This window comes from Toxotes jaculatrix, chromosome 10 (genome assembly GCF_017976425.1).
Source record: "Toxotes jaculatrix isolate fToxJac2 chromosome 10, fToxJac2.pri, whole genome shotgun sequence".
Classification (NCBI taxonomy): Eukaryota; Metazoa; Chordata; class Actinopteri; family Toxotidae; genus Toxotes; species Toxotes jaculatrix.
This window is the reverse complement of record NC_054403.1, coordinates 12,093,232-12,113,514: the sequence shown is the minus strand read 5'-3', so window position 1 is coordinate 12,113,514 and position 20,283 is coordinate 12,093,232. Positions and strand designations below refer to the sequence as shown.

The window sequence follows — 20,283 nt, the reverse complement described above, 5'->3', positions numbered from 1 at the left end:
ATATATATATATATATATATATATATATATATATATATATATATATATATATATATATAGCACCTAAAGATGATCCTAGCATCATGTAACAGCATACAGAGCAAAAGTATGAAGTATCAACCACAGAAATTCATTAGATGAGCTGTTCCTGAGAACTACTTTACAGATGCAGTGGTGATTTCCCACTGGGAGTTGTGCTTAACTTTTCATTTGCCTTCCTCCTCTCCTTGGTGGGATAATATTTCCCTTGCATAGTCACTTAGAATAGCCGTGTACATTAATGTGACTTCAGCTAATAACCATCGGCTACCCGCTGAGTAACTGTAAAAGAAGCTAGTGCAGTTCATTGGCTACTGTCTTGATGGTCTTCACACACAGTTAGGCAGAGCTCCCTTGGTACAGAGGACAAGTCTTTGGCTCTGCCCCAGTCCAATGAAAATGTGCCTCCCATGAGAATGTGCATCTATGGAACAACTGCACTGCATGCAGTTAATGTTAACAATGCAAGGCAGAGTAAGGGCAATGATGGCACCTCAGTTATGGTGATAAAACAACTTGAAAATATTAACATACAGCACTCTAAAACATTATTTTCCCATAACTGAACTTGGAATGAAGGACAAAAGTATCACATCAGCTGAATACAATATCAAAATCTGTTATGCTAGAACTAAACTGCTCTTAAGAGTAAAGGAGTTTTGGCTCAGATACAAAAATATGAGAAATTTCTGCTTCGTGTCCTCATTGAAACAGAAGGGATGCATAATGTGGGACACCCCTGTAATCCTGGATGTGCTCCATCCTCTGTTTCAAGGCCTGTGTCAGTGTTTTCCTCTGGCTCTGCTCACAGCTATGTTTTGGATGTGCTTCCACAGCAGTGAAGGGTCTGACTCGTTATGTCTTATCAGAGACTCCAGCCCCTCTGCTTGGTCCAGGCTCTGCCAGTAATCCTGAGGCCATATTTGCAACCATCTGTGGACAGATATACAAGCAGATTAGGATCATCAGAGAGGATGTTTTAATTAGACAATTAAAATAGGCTGATTTCTCTCCCCCTGTGACATCGTTATTCACGTTAAAGTATACAAAGTGGAAGGATTTCACAGCTGGCATGGTGGATAATTTAAGATAAACTCACCCATCATCTGCAGGTAAATGTTGGATGTCTCCGTACCCAGGGCTGGGCAGGGGGCATCCCATGTGAGAGTTATCGGCCATTTTAGGCCGAGGAGGTTGGTTCTTCTTAGGTGCTTTCCTGTATGCTCGTTCTGCTGCCAGTCGCGCATTCTCCTGGTCACACACGTAACACTCAAATCCATTCAGGTAGTTAGGCTTGCTCATGTCATTAACCCCCCACTCACGAGTCTCTAGAGCCTCCAGCAAGCGAGTGTTGGTAATATGACTGGGCTTCTTAAACTCTAAATACTTTGCATATTCATCATCATTGTTATCGAGAAGTTTGAGGAAGTCCGCAAGAGCTTTTGGGGAGGGGAAGTTGTCTATGATGATTGCAGAGTGGTCGTTGGGCATCCAGTCCACCACCACAGAGGAGCCTCGATAGACAGGCACACAGCCCTGATGGAGAGGCCGCCACAGCTTCTCTGTCATGTAATCCGGACACATGCCGTTCTCTAGTGCCAGGTGGAACTTGTAGCGTGCTACAAAATTCATGAATCTGGGTTCCTCGCCGGTAGCAGTGGCCGTGTCCTCCAGATGTTCAGGTAGAGGTTTGTTATTCAAGCATTTCCCATAGGAGTCCACCTACAGAGACAGCAATAAGGTGTGTGAAAGGAGAAGGATGTGGGGGGATAGTTAGGAAACATTTGGGAAGAGATTATTAATGACAAATGTTTAATGGTCTGCATTTTTCACAAAACCCTGATTATATATTTCAAATTGAACTCTTACATTTCATTCCCTGATGGGAATTCACAAACATTATTTAGAGCACTATTTACTGTTACTGGTGTTACTGTTAATATCCCACACCTCCTAACCTATGTGCACAAGTATATGGAAAACTCTCAGCTAACGTAAGCTAGCTAGTAATCTAGATAAAGGCATTAAACTGGAAGCAGCTACACACATCTTAATAAACATGACACTGGGTGGTCTCCTCTGTATCGTACCTCGATGTACTTCATGAGCTCCTTGACATATCTGTCTCTGTCTGATGGTACATCGCAGTGAGACTGCATGTAGAGCACAGGGGCCAGGCCCTCCCTCCTCAGGCGGTTCTTCTCCTGCAGGGACACAGCTGCAGGCTCCAGCAAGTAGTCGAGAGAGGGCAGCCACTGCAGGGTCAGAGGATAGTCAGACTCCCTGCGAAACGTGGCAGTGTAGTTGAATAGCCTGATTCCCGGTCCGTGAGAGAGGATGTAGTTATTCATGGGTGACTCTTCATGGAACAGTGCCCAGGTCTGGTGGCTGAGACGAGGGAGCGGTGCCTCATATGCCCTGAAGTCTGTCCCATAAAAGATGATGGATGCTGTCCGCTTGTACAGCTGGACCTTTTCAAGATCAAACTCAAAATTACTGGCAGAGAAACTTGGAATGATAATTATTACTAATGTGCACATGCACCATCTCTCTGTCTAAACCAAGAGTTTGAGTAGAAAGCTTTGTTAAGGTTAAATATTTTTGGTACCTTACGGTTACTTGTGACCAGGCAGGAGGACGTGGCACAGTCGATGCGCTCAGTGTCCCCTGGAAAATGTGGGAACAGTCCCCCGCTCCACCAGAGGATGATGGGCAGCTCCTTGTTGCTGCGGCGGTCACTGTTGCCCGGTCCTCTGTACGAACTGACGGAGGCAAACTCCATCTCTGACAGAGCACTCTGGGGCTGAAAGGCTCCACGGTCCACTGCATCCAAGGCCTCCAGGGGAAGCTGATCGTCTGGAAAGGACGCAAAGGAGACCCATACCCAGCACAGGAAACCGAACAGCCCCAGACACACACAGGGCATCAGCCTGCCCCTACTTGCCATCTGCAAAGTTGAAAAGAACAGAGAACAGAATACATTTCAGAAAAGTAAATAAACTCACGCCCCGCGTGGGTTAACGAGTTACAGATACAGTTATTTCTATAGGCAACAAACAGCCTGGCAAACTACTGTTTTTCAATCATACGTGTCAGTGTTGTGAGAGCATACATCGATATCGCAGCACTGACAGTTTCCTACCATTGTCACTGCAGCAAACACATGAAGGTACGTTTCTCTTTACTCTTCAAAAAAAAAGGTTATTCTCAAAAGTTTGCTTTATAGAGCGGCGATAACGGGATACTGTCTGATAACAGCCAACGGCCGAGGGAATAAAAACAGCTGGACTCTTCTTCTACGTTGCTGCCTTTTCTTCTTCTTCTTCTTTGGGTTGTAAACTAACCTCAGGTCGCACAGCGCCTGCTACAGCTGAGGTTCAACTAAATATCTGTGAACACCGCAGCACAGGTTTGCGCCACGGTGCAGAATGATGTATGTGCAGAATTCTATGAATTTCTAATAAGGTAATTCAAATATTTTGGTGCATAAACCATATCAGACGCATACTCTTATCCAAGGCACTTTTATCAGTTTTTTATCTACTTCACATAGTGCTGGGTAGTTTCGTCTATAACAGCTTAACATGTGTTTTTCTTACAGAATCTTAATCTGTATAGTAACAGCTAATTACACGAGTCAAATCCCTCCAATGGAGTAAAAAGTATAATATTTTATTTCATTAATTGTAGTAGAGCAGAAGTAGCAGTTGTAGTAAACAGAAAAAACACTGAAGTGAAGAACTTTGAGCTCAAAATGAATTTAAGTACATTTGTACAGGAACCACGAACCACAAGAGTAGTGGAGGAAGTATTCAGACCCTAATACTAAGACCCTGTACTGATACCACATTGTAATAATACTCCATTACAAGTAAACATCTTATCAAATATGATATCATTAGATGATCGTTACCAATGCCTTAAAGTGTAAACAGCATTTTACTACTACCAACTGACACCTTGCTCATGCTTGTTTTATCCAATCAGTTCAAACCTTAACATTATTAAAATAGTTAAAAGGAAAAGCAGCACTTGAGAAGCTGGAGCCATTAAATATTTGTTATTTTTAAATAAAAAAAAAAAAAATAAAAGACTTAAATGAGCTGTTCAATAGATGTAGTGGAGTAAAAGTAGAATATTTCACTCTGAAATTTAGTAGAATAGAAGCATAACGTACCTGAGATTTGTAGTTAACAACAATACTTCAGTAAATGTACTTAGTTACACTGAACAACATTCACTTTGTTGTCATGACTTATGGAGGCTGGTTAATCTGTCGGGCTTTTGGACCCCGGTGTGCCTCGGCGGTGTGCACGTGCGGCTCCTCGATGGTCGCGCGCACGTCACGACACTCAATCTCAGTCAGATGCAGGGGGACGGGGGAGACCGCAAAACACCAACTATTTGGAACGGGGTGAGGGAAAATAGATGTTTATTGTGTTTCTGCTACCTGCGTTAAGTTTTGATATATCACCTCACTGCAGCATTTGTTCTTTTGTTGCTTTACAACGCTTCTGAAATTTGTTTTGAGCCCCATATGCACTGAGGCTAACGGTTAGCCTGGCCAGGCTGGAATGTCAACAAGCCGTCAGACTAGCCGGCTAGCTTGCTGCTTGGCTATGAGGCTTGCTAAGCCGTTACACAGGATAACAGTTTCATGTCTGCTGCATGAAAGTTTCTATTCAAAGGTCTGTTACCTGTTTCGGTTCCTGTTTAACTTCTGCTCGGAAGCACGCTTTGGATAGCTTAGCAGACACCATCGAAGAGGCAGTTTAATGAGAGTTTACCCGGCAGCCTGTTTGTTGTTTGTGGTCTGCGCAGGTGCAGTGGTCGCTTTCAGTGTCAGCGTTTGGTCTTGACTTGCCTTTGTTGTTGTGGCGTAGGACTCTCGCATTACCTGTTCCACGTGTCATAAAACACATGTTATCCTTTACCTTTTAGGGCCCCACGCTATGGCTGCCACATGTTCATTTCAGTTTCGCCAGGCGTAGTACATGTGCGGACAGTCATGACTCAGAATTACTGTGTCATGAAGTACACAACAAGGCTGTAGTCGTCCAGCCCAGAGCTAGCCTCCTTACTTCAGCCAGAGACCTTGATATCTTGGTCATTCACCTCTGTCATTGTGTACCTGAAACTAGTCAACCATTACACATCTCTCATATGGGTTCCATTTGTTGCCAGAAAGGTTCATTCGAGGTTGAATACGAATGTTGCTTGAGCAGCAGTCTTTTCCTCTAGTAATCTGGAGTGAATCATCAGCAAAGCCAAACCCTGGGTGTGTGGGTGCATGTTGAGTTTTTTTCTGAGAAGTCTGAATCTTTCATATCCTATTGCACAATAGTGATTTGTGTTTCTCATTTGATTGTCCAGTAACTATCTCTTCTTTCCTTTCTTCCTCTTTCTAGGTTAAATTGACCCTGGTCTGCCATCTGGTGTGGAGGGTTGTAACCCAGTGAGGAGGCCTTTCTGGGTGGGAGGAAGCACGATGAGCGGGAAGAGCCTGCTTCTGAAGGTGATCCTGCTGGGGGATGGTGGAGTGGGTAAGTCCTCCTTGATGAACCGCTATGTCACAGACCGCTTCGACTCCCAGTCCTTTCACACTATCGGTGTGGAGTTCCTCAACCGGGACCTTGAGGTGGACGGACGCTTGGTCACTCTTCAGATCTGGGACACAGCGGGTCAGGAGCGCTTCAAGTCCCTGCGCACGCCCTTTTACCGAGGTGCCGACTGCTGCCTGCTCACATTTGCTGTGAATGACCTGCAGAGCTTCCAGAACCTTGGCTGCTGGAAGAAGGAGTTCATGTACTATTCGGACGTTAAGGACCCTGAGCGGTTCCCTTTTGTGGTGCTTGGCAATAAGGTAGACATGGAGCAGAGGGAGGTAGGGGAGGACGAAGCACGGGCCTGGTGTGAAGAGAACGGCTGCTGTCCTTACTTTGAGACCAGTGCTAAGGATGACACGAATGTCACAGCTGCATTTGAGGCAGCTGTCAGAGAGGTTCTGGCTGCTGAGGACCCGACTGACCATGCACTACTGAGTGGTACTATTGATCTCCATGGCAACCGCAAAACCTCTCGCGCGTCTTGCTGCTGATTGGTCAGGTGTGACTCCACCTTATCTTAATCTCTCTGACTCAAACTTGCCTGAGGCAGTTTTGAAACCTGGGTAGATATTATTTATGGTACACATACTATAGGTACAAGGTACTGAGTGCAGTATCCCCTAAAGATAATATGGATAAGATACAGCGTCTGAGGAGGGCGATGTCAAGGCATCAGCTGTTTGTGTAGATTGTTGAATTATTACTCTGAGGTACAGGGACCCTGTAACAGGCACATTCATCCTTTGTACTCTATCTTCTTTCAGTAGTGTTGCACAAAAACTGTTTTACCCAGCTTCAGCTTTGCCTGCCTGTGCAGGAGTTTTATCAAACACTGCTTTCAGAGCATTTATTTTAATCAAAACAATTAAAAATTTAATTAATACAGCAGAAGAGAGACAGTACCAGTCCTCTGTTGAAGAGCACACTCTACCTTTGGCACAGTAACATTCAGTTGGTCTTGTAACTGCTCAACTTTCTGTCCGTGACCTGATTTTCCAGGGTTTTAGAAGGACTGAATACAACATTGCCTTCTCTTTTTATATGTTGGTAATTTCTGGAGAGCTAATGTGTCTTCTCTGTCCGTCAGTGACAGCGTTCCCGATCCATGCAGATTTTGTAACTGAGAACTCCTGACATCGGGATGATGACCAATATGATTCCAGGTAGGCCTACGGTGAGGTTAGATAATTGCTGCACTTAAAAGGAAGATGACCTTGTTTGTCTTTAATGGGAAGACAATTGTGAGCTTTAATTTTGCAGCTCTGACTGTACGCATTGGGTATGAGCTATTGTGGTGCTCTTACTCATTTGATTATTAGATCGATTACCACTGCAAAACTGTGTAGCTGCAGGTATCAGGGGTACGAGTCAGGCATTATGAGATCATATTTATTTCCCGTGATTTATGTATATGGGCCAGTTTGCTACAAAAAGTTTCAGTGTTTCTCAAAGTTCAAAAATAATACTGCTGTTGTTGATAAACTGATTTTTATTTTTCTGAGAAGCAGATTTCCATCCTTTGATTTTTTTTTTTTTTAACAGACATTATTGCGTGATATTTACATTAGGTTTCTGTGTTTGATCAGAGGCTGATTGAAGTTTGTGTTCCTGATGTGTGGATGAGGTTATAATTATTTAAATTAACATTAATTTTCATAATCATGGCATGTTTGTAATCCTGTGCCTGCCTGGTTGATTGCGTGGCAGGCCTTAACATTCCAGTCTTTTAGCTTTGCCTGTTCTGAAGGTTCCCTGTGCTTTACTGTTATATTACTGTCCAAACTGTCAATATTACTGTTAAGTCCTGTCATTCAAGGTCTCAGCTGAATGTGAAATAGCATGGGCACAACGATAATGACGTTACTGCTGATGTGTGCATCATCTCTCCTGTCCATTAATACAGTATTGAGTGAAACTTACAACTGAGTATTCTTATAACTAAACATTTACTCGTGTTCTTCTCAATGGTACTTTTATTTCAATGTTTTTTTTACATACTGGTTTACTCACCACAGGTGCATTTGGTTTTTACTGCTGTGAGCCAGAGGGCAGCGTTGTTTTGCCTGTGTGGTTTTAGAAAATGACATGCTAGCAATTCAGTGCTTCAAACTGAGTTTGACATGGTTTAAATTCCTGCTTATCAGTATTTCAGTTGCTGCTTGAATAGCATTTTATATTGTGTCTGCTCAAACAACCAAACCTGTTCCATGAATAAGATAAAATGTTTTCATCTTCTGAATGCACAGAGCCGCCATGGTGTTGATGGTCTTGTGTAGTCTCTGAGCATCATTTGCCTTCCGAGTCAAAAATGGCATCATATTTCTGTATGCATGCTGACTAGTGGTGAACATTACAAGAGAACCTAATCCAATCAGGTACTGTCATGTTCAATTTATTACATGGTTCTTTGTTTTAATGTAGGCTTATGATGAATAGCTTATTGATACGATCATTGTTAAAATTTTTATAAGATGTGTTACAGTAGTGGTACTCGAAGCTTACGAGAGATAGCTTTTTAACTGTGAACTGAGTCGGGCATTTTAACAAAGTGGAGCTGTTAGCCTATATTAATTCAAAGCAAAAATGAGGGCTGAAAATTTATCATTTGTCAGTGTCAATGCTTTCTGAATTAATCAGAATACCATGTCTCCTTTCCTGTACTATTTCAGTTTGTATCCTGTTCAGGAAATGTAGCCTACCACAGTGTTTACCTGAAATCTAACATACCTGAGAATGAGTGGGTGTTTATAAGCTGGTAGCATAACCCTTCAGTATGTTGCTTTCATGTTGCTGTCTTACATGATAGCAACTCAGTCTAATGTCAGTATTTTTTTTAAATGTTGCTGTAATATTTATGAATGTAAAAACTAATTTCTTTGGGCTGTCCATATTAATGGCTTATGTAAATTGCAAAGGGCATTCATTTTATAATAATGTACAAAATGACAGTGAACGTCTGTTTCACTCTCAGTGCTCACCCCAGAGTGCTATTTAAGCTGTGTGAAAGTTGGACTGTTCATCTTGATTATGTGTTGATTTAATGGACAACTTCCCTCGCTCCTCTTTTTGCACTACGGAGGATAAGACTGGTTGTGCCAACATGCTGGCAAAGCGGCAAATTCTCTCCAGTGCTTGGCTACAAATAAAAACATGCGACATACCAAATGGAGACGCTATCTTGTCTGTTGTTTTTGTGCTGATGCCTTGAAAGCACATTAAAGTACATGGCTTTAAAAATGACTTTAAAGTTTGAAAACAAAAGCTCTTTGAAACTATTTTTAAAACTAAAATAGGTCACTCAAATTTATTACTAACGTAAGTTATCCACCTTTTTCTAGTCACCATCAGGGTAAAAAAAAAAAAAAAAAAAAGCCCCAGTATTTGCGGTAATGTTGAAAATAAAAATAAGCATTTCTCAGTAAAATCACAAGTAAAACACAAGTCCTGCAATTTTATCCCAAAACATACTATGTTTGAATTTCATCATGCAAGACCTTGAATGTCACAGAATGACCAAGTAGGTGTGGGACCCAAGAGACAGTGAACACTGTTCATTTCCTCTTCATTAAAAAAAGAATATCAAGTGTGCACTGCATTTTTATTTTCCCTTCATTAAAAATGATATCAAGCGTGCACTGCATACTGTGACCTAGGCAGTGTTTTTTTTCCCCATCATGTCTGCCTTACAAAGTACATATTTTTAAATCTCTGACTTAATCAAATATTCAGACATTGGTCAAATGCAGAACATTATATGAAATGAGCACAAAATATTGAGCTGTTATGGCTCAAAAAACAACAAAAGTTCCCATCTGTATATTTACCATTTTACAACTTAAGATGGCCCATCGTTATACACAGTAGCCCATAGTTTAATGAAAACATCAAAAATAATGAAGGGAATCAATTTAACAAGTACTACCAAGTTGTAACAAAAAAACTGAGTGCTTTTCAATGCAGTATTATTATGATGACCAGCTCATTTTTTGCTGCTTCTGCAGCAAAAACTGGAGACACTGTCAGGAGATATCAGATGCGTTTGGAGGGTATGGAGAGCACAGTGTCCCTCCTCTGTCGCTCTGCAGCCTCCCATATAGGTCATAGCCTCTTCTCTCCTCTTTCGCCCTGTGCCTCAGCTTCCTCAGATACACCTGGTTCACAGCCAAGTGCAGGGAACAGTGCACCTGTGGACACAAGAGGAAAGAATACAAAACACCTTACAAAGCACCTTGGCCTCTAGACATGGCAGGAGGCCAAGGATGAAGCTCCAGTTAAACAGTGTGACACTACATAATAAACTGCACTTTCACACAGACTTCAAACAAATATTTTCAGAGGCACTCTGCACAAACACTTCAAAGAATATTCTTTTTATTATCAAATATTACCAACACACACAAAAAAAAATCATCAAACAGCCAGCTGCCACTTGACAAATCTACCATTCACAGCTGGGTAAAGCTTCCACCAAATAAAATAAACTACTCATTATTTTGCAAAAGGTTTTGTTAGTAATACCCAAAGTGTAAAAGTCGTAGTAAATTCAGCTACAATAAGTAAAAAGAATTATTATACAATAGCTACAACAAAATTCCTAAAGGATCAGAGACAAAACAAAGCCGCCCTATCTCTATAGAAGTACCTCAATCATGCATTAACAGCAGGGGGGGAGTCACACCTCAACAATGTGTTTTGCATCTAATAACATGAGGTTACTCAATAAGTTAGCACCTAGTGCTTTTGCTATCTCAAAAATTACGAGAAACAATTTCAGACCTTTCTAGATCAGAACTAAACAAGTATGTCCCTTCGTCAGAAAGAAACTATTCAAGATAATCTAAAATTCCTTCAGTTCGCTCACTCACTCAATCCATCATTTCCATCATTCGGGGGAAGGTGGGGGCCATGCAGCAGCAGTGTGGATGTGTTGTGTGTGTGTGTTCTGTCCCAGAAGAGCTGCATTGTGGCTTTAGAGAGGTCTAACCCTCTCTTTGTCCAGAGGACCCTTTCCCTTGACATGTAATAAAACCCTTGGCAGAGACTCGTAGCGCAGGTGGCTCCCAGAACTGGATCCTTATTGGCTAGCTTTTAAACCAGGCATGACTCCATTGTTGAGGCTTTTCTCCAGCCCGTGAGAAAAGTCCTGAGGTCAGCGTGAGACTGCAAATGCATGCTTGTCTGCCACCATGGCAACCAGATGTGAAGGATGGTAGCCATAGTAACCTATAATCCCAATTCTCTGGAACAGCTGCATTCTAGCTGCACATGTATTGCCAATTGGTGTTTTTTTTTATGTTAATTTATTAGTGGAGTGTTATTCTTCTGTGATGGAAAGCAGAAATGAATGTTAGACACTAACCTCTGCAAGCAACAAGAGCAATAAATTACAAATATTTAGTGATGTGGCACTGAAAATAATGACAACAACAAGAAAAGGAAATACAAAAAAAATAACATCCTTACAACAAGGAAGATAAAAATATAAAGAGAAGATTTTTAAAAGTCTGTGATCATAGGAGCTCCTGTGCAGATGATGTGGAAGAAAAGAATTGTTGTTGTCCCCTTTAGATGCCCGTGTTGGTGGTGACGTAGTGACAGAGCAGATAGGAAGCTGGTGAGCCTAACACCGTGCACCTATGCCCTTTCTCCCCAGATACCGTAGAACCGCAAAGTTATAAGTTGTTGACACAGTATAGGTCAGCTACGAAAGGAGAAGCAGAGACAGGAAGTGTCAGAACACAAGTGAAGAAAAGAAAACATCCAGAAACTCTACAAATTAGAGATTAACTACTAATGGCATTAATTTGATAGCAGATGCCATCCATATAACAGCCTCTGTAATGGAGCATGCGAGTATAATAGATGCACCATTTGCTTGGCTGGAAAACCACCAGACATTACAGCATTATTATGATGTTTGTATCAGCTGAGAAAGAGGAACAAAGAGCAATAGCACAAAAGTCATCAGTCATGGAGGCCTGAGATGCCTCGTCGCCTACACTTTGAGCGTCACTTAGTCACATGAGCCATAACACTATTGTTGTACCCCACTGTGGAAGTGCAGCCAAATTGGCCCCGACTGAAGCATAATCACTCACCAGAGCCAAGAGAGTGATGCCTGCCCCGGCGAAGGCAGCAATGAAGAGGTCATAGGTTATTTGGAACTGAAAGGAAGAGATTTACTTTAGCGGTGACGACATGTCTTCTTTATTTCATGTCAGGACAGTTGTGGAACATGACTGCAGAGCATGAATTATTTCCTGGTCCTTACCTCTCTGGTCTTGCAAATGGTGGACAGAGTCATTCCACAGGCTTTCCCTGGCACTGCATTCCACGGCAGGAGGCCTGTTGAAATTAAGACCATCTCATCAATTTTATTTGTAACAGTGACAATTAAAGAAGCCATAATACATTTGTCCATTTTCAGTCCTTTCATCAATACTTTCTCATTAAAAGAAAAGAGGAATAATTTCCTAGAACAGCTAGAGAATGTAGTTTTATTTTTAGCAAACAATTCTAAAACATGAGTACGTAGTGCTGCACGATTTGATGAAAATGTGCGATTGCGTTTATTGTGAACAATATTGCAATTTGCGATTACGATATTATAAATGAATGGTGTCATGAGTCTACTTGCTTGAATATCAAGGACAACACATGACATTGACATTTTGAGGCCACACTAAAGTATGACTTTTTTTTGGCCTATTTTGAAGCCTTACTATACTATGACCATTTTTATGACATTTTGAGGCCAAAAAAAAAGTTTGACTTTTTTTGGCTGATTTTGACGCCTTACTATACTATGATGTTTTTTATGACATTTTGAGGTCAAAAAAATTTTTGACTTTTTTTGGCTGAAAAAAAAACGCCTTACTATACTATGACGTTTTTTATGACATTTTGAGGTCAAAAAAATTTTGACTTTTTTTGGCCGATTTTGACGCCTTACTATACTATGACGTTTTTTATGACATTTTGAGGTTAAAAAAAATGTTGACTTTTTTTGGCCGAAAAAAACGCCTTACTATACTATGACGTTTTTTATGACATTTTGAGGTCAAAAAAATTTTTGACTTTTTTTGGCCGATTTTGACGCCTTACTATACTATGACGTTTTTTATGACATTTTGAGGTCAAAATTTTTTTTGACTTTTTTTGGCCGAAAAAAACGCTTTACTATACTGTGACGTTTTTTATGACATTTTGAGGTCAAAAATTTTTTTGACTTTTTTTGGCCGATTTTGACGCCTTACTATACTATGATGTTTTTTATGACATTTTGAGGTAAAAAAAAATTGTGACTTTTTTTGGCCGATTTTGACGCCTTACTATACTATGACGTTTTTTATGACATTTTGAGGTCAAAATTTTTTTTGACTTTTTTTGGCCGAAAAAAACGCCTTACTATACTATGACGTTTTTTATGACATTTTGAGGTCAAAAAAATGTTTGACTTTTTTTGGCCGAAAAAAACGCCTTACTATACTATGACGTTTTTTATGACATTTTGAGGTCAAAAAAAATGTAGACTTTTTTTAGCAGAAAAAAACACCTTACTATACTATGACGTTTTTTATGACATTTTGAGGTCAAAAAAATGTTTGACTTTTTTTTGGCCGATTTTGACGCCTTACTATACTATGACGTTTTTTATGACATTTTGAGGTCAAAAAAATTTTTGACTTTTTTTGGCCGATTTTGACGCCTTACTATACTATGACGTTTTTTATGACATTTTTAGGTAAAAAAAAATTGTGACTTTTTTTGACCGATTTTGACGCCTTACTATACTATGACGTTTTTTATGACATTTTGAGGTCAAAAAAAATTTTGACTTTTTTTGGCCGATTTTGACGCCTTACTATACTATGACGTTTTTTATGACATTTTGAGGTCAAAAATTTTTTTGACTTTTTTTAGCCGAAAAAAACGCCTTACTATACTATGACGTTTTTTATGACATTTTGAAGTCAAAAATTTTTTTGACTTTTTTTAGCCGAAAAAAACGCCTTACTATACTATGATGTTTTTTATGACATTTTGAGGTCAAAAAAATTTTTGACTTTTTTTGGCCGATTTTGACGCCTTACTATACTATGACGTTTTTTATGACATTTTGAGGTCAAAAAAATTTTTGACTTTTTTTGGCCGAAAAAAACGCCTTACTATACTATGACGTTTTTTATGACATTTTGAGGTCAAAAAAATGTTTGACTTTTTTTGGCCGAAAAAAACGCCTTGACGTTTTTTATGACATTTTGAGGTCAAAAATTTTTTTGACTTTTTTTGGCCGAAAAAAACGGCTTACTATACTATGACGTTTTTTATGACATTTTGAGGTTAAAAAAAATGTTGACTTTTTTTGGCCGAAAAAAACGCTTTACTATACTATGACGTTTTTTATGACATTTTGAGGTCAAAAAAGTTTTTTGACTTTTTTTGGCCGAAAAAAACGCCTTACTATACTATGACGTTTTTTATGACATTTTGAGGTCAAAAAAAATTGTGACTTTTTTTGAACGATTTTGACGCCTTACTATACTATGACGTTTTTTATGACATTTTGAGGTCAAAATTTTTTTTGACTTTTTTTGGCCGAAAAAAACGCCTTACTATACTATGACGTTTTTTATGACATTTTGAGGTCAAAAAAAATTTGGACTTTTTTTGGCCGATTTTGACGCCTTACTATACTATGACGTTTTTTATGACATTTTGAGGTCAAAATTTTTTTTGACTTTTTTTGGCCGATTTTGACGCCTTACTATACTATGACGTTTTTTATGACATTTTGAGGTCAAAAAAAATTTTGACTTTTTTTGGCCGAAAAAAACGCCTTACTATACTATGACGTTTTTTATGACATTTTGAGGTCAAAAAATTTTTTGACTTTTTTTGGCCGAAAAAAACGCCTTACTATACTATGACGTTTTTTATGACATTTTTAGGTCAAAAAAAATTGTGACTTTTTTTGACCGATTTTGATGCCTTACTATACTATGACGTTTTTTATGACATTTTGAGGTCAAAAAAATTTTGACTTTTTTTGGCCGATTTTGACGCCTTACTATACTATGACGTTTTTTATGACATTTTGAGGTCAAAAAAATTTTTGACTTTTTTTGGCCGATTTTGACGCCTTACTATAATATGACGTTTTTTATGACATTTTGAGGTCAAAAAAATTTTTGACTTTTTTTGGCCGATTTTGACGCCTTACTATAATATGACGTTTTTTATGACATTTTGAGGTCAAAAATTTTTTTGACTTTTTTTGGCCGAAAAAAACGCCTTACTATACTATGACGTTTTTTATGACATTTTGAGGTTAAACAAATTTTGACTTTTTTTGGCCGAAAAAAACGCCTTACTATACTATGACGTTTTTTATGACATTTTGAGGTCAAAATTTTTTTTGACTTTTTTTGGCCGAAAAAAACGCCTTACTATACTATGACGTTTTTTATGACATTTTGAGGTCAAAAATTTTTTTGACTTTTTTTGGCCGAAAAAAACGCCTTACTATACTATGACGTTTTTTATGACATTTTGAGGTCAAAAATTTTTTTGACTTTTTTTGGCCGAAAAAAACGCCTTACTATACTATGACGTTTTTTATGACATTTTGAGGTCAAAAAAAATTTTGACTTTTTTTGGCCGAAAAAAACGCCTTACTATACTATGACGTTTTTTATGACATTTTGAGGTCAAAAATTTTTTTGACTTTTTTTGGCCGAAAAAAACGCCTTACTATACTATGACGTTTTTTATGACATTTTGAGGTCAAAAAAAATTTTGACTTTTTTTGGCCGAAAAAAACGCCTTACTATACTATGACGTTTTTTATGACATTTTGAGGTCAAAAATTTTTTTGACTTTTTTTGGCCGAAAAAAACGCCTTACTATACTATGACGTTTTTTATGACATTTTGAGGTCAAAAAAAATTTTGACTTTTTTTGGCCGATTCAAGAAAAAGATTTAAACGCCTTACTATACTATGACGTTTTTTATGACATTTTGAGGTCAAAAAAAATTGTGACTTTTTTTGAACGATTTTGACGCCTTACTATACTATGACGTTTTATATGACATTTTGAGGTAAAAAAAAATTGACTTTTTTTAGCCGAAAAAAACGCCTTACTATACTATGACGTTTTTTATGACATTTTGAGGTTAAACAAAATTTTGACTTTTTTTGGCCGAAAAAAACGCCTTACTATACTATGACGTTTTTTATGACATTTTGAGGTCAAAAAAATTTTTGACTTTTTTTGGCCGATTTTGGCGCCTTACTATACTATGACGTTTTTTATGACATTTTGAGGTCAAAAAAATTTTTGACTTTTTTTGGCCGATTTTGACGCCTTACTATACTATGACGTTTTTTATGACATTTTGAGGTCAAAAAAATTTTTGACTTTTTTTGGCCGATTTTGACGCCTTACTATACTATGACGTTTTTTATAACATTTTGAGGTCAAAATTTTTTTTGACTTTTTTTGGCCGAAAAAAACGCTTTACTATACTATGACGTTTTTTATGACATTTTGAGGTCAAAAAAGTTTTTTGACTTTTTTTGGCCGAAAAAAACGCCTTACTATACTATGACGTTTTTTATGACATTTTGAGGTCAAAAAAAATTTTGACTTTTTTTGGCCGATTTTGACGCCTTACTATACTATGACGTTTTTTATGACATTTTGAGGTCAAAATTTTTTTTGACTTTATTTGGCCGAAAAAAACGCCTTACTATACTATGACGTTTTTTATGACATTTTGAGGTCAAAAAAAATTTTGACTTTTTTTGGCCGAAAAAAACGCCTTACTATACTATGACGTTTTTTATGACATTTTGAGGTCAAAAAAAATTTGGACTTTTTTTGGCCGATTTTGACGCCTTACTATACTATGACGTTTTTTATGACATTTTGAGGTCAAAATTTTTTTTGACTTTTTTTGGCCGATTTTGACGCCTTACTATACTATGACGTTTTTTATGACATTTTGAGGTCAAAAAAAATTTTGACTTTTTTTGGCCGAAAAAAACGCCTTACTATACTATGACGTTTTTTATGACATTTTGAGGTCAAAAAATTTTTTGACTTTTTTTGGCCGAAAAAAACGCCTTACTATACTATGACGTTTTTTATGACATTTTGAGGTTAAACAAAATTTTGACTTTTTTTGGCCGAAAAAAACGCCTTACTATACTATGACGTTTTTTATGACATTTTGAGGTCAAAAAAATTTTTGACTTTTTTTGGCCGATTTTGGCGCCTTACTATACTATGACGTTTTTTATGACATTTTGAGGTCAAAAAAATTTTTGACTTTTTTTGGCCGATTTTGACGCCTTACTATACTATGACGTTTTTTATAACATTTTGAGGTCAAAATTTTTTTTGACTTTTTTTGGCCGAAAAAAACGCCTTACTATACTATGACGTTTTTTTATGACATTTTGAGGTCAAAAAAATTTTTGACTTTTTTTGGCCGAAAAAAAAGCCTTACTATACTATGACGTTTTTTATGACATTTTGAGGTCAAAAAAAATTTTGACTTTTTTTGGCCGAAAAAAACGCCTTACTATACTATGACGTTTTTTATGACATTTTGAGGTCAAAAATTTTTTTGACTTTTTTTGGCCGAAAAAAACGCCTTACTATACTATGACGTTTTTTATGACATTTTTAGGTCAAAAAAATTGTGACTTTTTTTGACCGATTTTGAAGCCTTACTATACTATGACGTTTTTTATGACATTTTGAGGTCAAAAAAATTTTGACTTTTTTTGGCCGATTTTGACGCCTTACTATACTATGACGTTTTTTATGACATTTTGAGGTCAAAAAAATTTTTGACTTTTTTTGGCCGATTTTGACGCCTTACTATAATATGACGTTTTTTATGACATTTTGAGGTCAAAAATTTTTTTGACTTTTTTTGGCCGAAAAAAACGCCTTACTATACTATGACGTTTTTTATGACATTTTGAGGTTAAACAAATTTTGACTTTTTTTGGCCGAAAAAAACGCCTTACTATACTATGACGTTTTTTATGACATTTTGAGGTCAAAATTTTTTTTGACTTTTTTTGGCCGAAAAAAACGCCTTACTATACTATGACGTTTTTTATGACATTTTGAGGTCAAAAATTTTTTTGACTTTTTTTGGCCGAAAAAAACGCCTTACTATACTATGACGTTTTTTATGACATTTTGAGGTCAAAAATTTTTTTGACTTTTTTTGGCCGAAAAAAACGCCTTACTATACTATGACGTTTTTTATGACATTTTGAGGTCAAAAAAATTTTTGACTTTTTTTGGCCGAAAAAAACGCCTTACTATACTATGACGTTTTTTATGACATTTTGAGGTCAAAAATTTTTTTGACTTTTTTTGGCCGAAAAAAACGCCTTACTATACTATGACGTTTTTTATGACATTTTGAGGTCAAAAAAATTTTTGACTTTTTTTGGCCGATTTTGACGCCTTACTATACTATGACGTTTTTTATGACATTTTGAGGTCAAAATTTTTTTTGACTTTTTTTGGCCGAAAAAAAACGCCTTACTATACTATGACGTTTTTTATGACATTTTGAGGTCAAAAAAAATTTGGACTTTTTTTGGCCGAAAAAAACGGCTTACTATACTATGACGTTTTTTATGACATTTTGAGGTTAAAAAAAATTTTGACTTTTTTTGGCCGAAAAAAACGCCTTACTATACTATGATGTTTTTTATGACATTTTGAGGTCAAAAATTTTTTTGACTTTTTTTGGCCGAAAAAAACGCCTTACTATACTATGACGTTTTTTATGACATTTTTAGGTCAAAAAAAATTTTGACTTTTTTTGGCCGATTTTGACGCCTTACTATACTATGACGTTTTTTATGACATTTTGAGGTCAAAAATTTTTTTGACTTTTTTTGGCCGAAAAAAACGCCTTACTATACTATGACGTTTTTTATGACATTTTGAGGTCAAAAAAATGTTTGACTTTTTTTGGCCGAAAAAAACGTCTTACTATACTATGATGTTTTTTATGACATTTTGAGGTCAAAATTTTTTTTGACTTTTTTTGGCCGAAAAAAACGCCTTACTATACTATGACGTTTTTTATGACATTTTGAGGTCAAAAATTTTTTTGACTTTTTTTGGCCGAAAAAAACGCCTTACTATACTATGACGTTTTTTATGACATTTTGAGGTCAAAAAAAATTGTGACTTTTTTTGGCCGAAAAAAACGCCTTACTATACTATGACGTTTTTTATGACATTTTGAGGTAAAAAAAATTTTTGACTTTTTTTGGCCGATTTAAACGCCTTACTATACTATGACGTTTTTTATGACATTTTGAGGTAAAAAAAAATTGTGACTTTTTTTGAACGATTTTGACGCCTTACTATACTATGACGTTTTTTATGACATTTTGAGGTCAAAATTTTTTTTGACTTTTTTGGCCGATTTTGACGCCTTACTATACTATGACGTTTTTTATGACATTTTGAGGTCAAAAATTTTTTTGACTTTTTTTGGCCGAAAAAAACGCCTTACTGTACTATGACGTTTTTTATGACATTTTGAGGTCAAAAATTTTTTTGACTTTTTTTGGCCGATTTTGACGCCTTACTATACTATGACGTTTTTTATGACATTTTGAGGTCAAAAAAATTTTGACTTTTTTTGTCCGATTTTGACGCCTTACTATACTATGACGTTTTTTATGACATTTTGAGGTCAAAAAAAATTGTGACTTTTTTTGAACGATTTTGACGCCTTACTATACTATGACGTTTTTTATGACATTTTGAGGTCAAAATTTTTTTTGACTTTTTTTGGCCGATTTTGACGCCTTACTATACTATGACGTTTTTTATGACATTTTGAGGTCAAAAATTTTTTTGACTTTTTTTGGCCGAAAAAAACGCCTTACTATACTATGACGTTTTTTATGACATTTTGAGGTCAAAAATTTTTTTGACTTTTTTTGGCCGAAAAAAACGCCTTACTATACTATGACGTTTTTTATGACATTTTGAGGTCAAAAAAAATTTTGACTTTTTTTGGCCGAAAAAAACGGCTTACTATACTATGACGTTTTTTATGACATTTTGAGGTTAAAAAAAATTGTGACTTTTTTTGGCCGAAAAAAACGGCTTACTATACTATGACGTTTTTTATGACATTTTGAGGTCAAAAATTTTTTTGACTTTTTTTGGCCGAAAAAAACGCCTTACTATACTATGACGTTTTTTATGACATTTTGAGGTCAAAAAAAATTTTGACTTTTTTTGGCCGATTTTGACGCCTTACTATACTATGACGTTTTTTATGACATTTTGAGGTCAAAAATTTTTTTGACTTTTTTTGGCCGAAAAAAACGCCTTACTATACTATCACATTTTTTATGACATTTTGAGGTCAAAAAAAATTTTGACTTTTTTTGGCCGAAAAAAACGCCTTACTATACTATGACGTTTTTTATGACATTTTGAGGTAAAAAAAAATTGTGACTTTTTTTGAACGATTTTGACGCCTTACTATACTATGACGTTTTTTATGACACTTTGAGGTCAAAAAAATTTTTTACTTTTTTTGGCCGAAAAAAACGCCTTACTATACTATGAC

At 36.8% G+C, this 20,283-nt stretch overlaps 3 protein-coding genes across 4 annotated transcripts in view; 1 reads left to right on the top strand and 2 right to left on the bottom strand.

Moving 5' to 3' along the window:
* Positions 1-64: 64 nt before the first annotated feature.
* fut11 (fucosyltransferase 11 (alpha (1,3) fucosyltransferase)) lies at positions 65-4,346 on the bottom strand. 2 transcript variants are annotated; one of them, XM_041048205.1, is made up of 5 exons: positions 4,217-4,346; positions 2,648-2,986; positions 2,130-2,510; positions 1,139-1,761; positions 65-972 (listed from the first exon to the last, which is right to left on the bottom strand). In XM_041048205.1, the coding sequence occupies exons 2-5, from the start codon at positions 2,984-2,986 to the stop codon at positions 822-824; spliced, it is 1,494 nt and encodes a 497-aa protein (XP_040904139.1). In that variant the 5' UTR covers positions 4,217-4,346; the 3' UTR covers positions 65-821. The 2 variants fall into 2 exon arrangements, with proteins under 2 accessions (XP_040904139.1, XP_040904138.1); XM_041048204.1 differs by lacking the exon at positions 4,217-4,346 and adding an exon at positions 3,182-3,329.
* Positions 4,347-4,359: 13 nt separating this feature from the next.
* Positions 4,360-8,801, top strand: rab9b (RAB9B, member RAS oncogene family). The gene is made up of 3 exons (XM_041048206.1): positions 4,360-4,453; positions 5,448-6,144; positions 6,733-8,801. The coding sequence occupies exon 2, from the start codon at positions 5,528-5,530 to the stop codon at positions 6,134-6,136; it is 609 nt and encodes a 202-aa protein (XP_040904140.1). The 5' UTR covers positions 4,360-4,453; positions 5,448-5,527; the 3' UTR covers positions 6,137-6,144; positions 6,733-8,801.
* Positions 8,802-9,994: 1,193 nt separating this feature from the next.
* The window catches only part of plp1a (proteolipid protein 1a), a 93,563-nt gene continuing 83,274 nt past the window's right edge, over positions 9,995-20,283 (bottom strand). The window contains exons 5-7 of the mRNA XM_041047928.1: positions 11,917-11,990; positions 11,744-11,809; positions 9,995-11,346 (exon numbers count right to left, since the gene is read on the bottom strand). Coding sequence (XP_040903862.1) covers positions 11,266-11,346; positions 11,744-11,809; positions 11,917-11,990 — 221 coding nt within the window. The 3' untranslated portion in view covers positions 9,995-11,265. The remainder of the gene's footprint in view (positions 11,347-11,743; positions 11,810-11,916; positions 11,991-20,283) is intronic.

Coding starts and splice junctions, on each gene's coding strand:
- fut11 (XM_041048204.1), bottom strand. Junction 2,511..2,647: donor TGGTCACAAGTAACCGTAAG/GTACCAAAAATA, acceptor GATCTTGAAAAG/GTCCAGCTGTACAAGCGGAC. Junction 1,762..2,129: donor AGCTCATGAAGTACATCGAG/GTACGATACAGA, acceptor CTGTCTCTGTAG/GTGGACTCCTATGGGAAATG.
- rab9b (XM_041048206.1), top strand. CDS start 5,528: ATGAGCGGGAAGAGCCTGCTTCTGAAGGTGATCCTGCTGGGGGATGGT.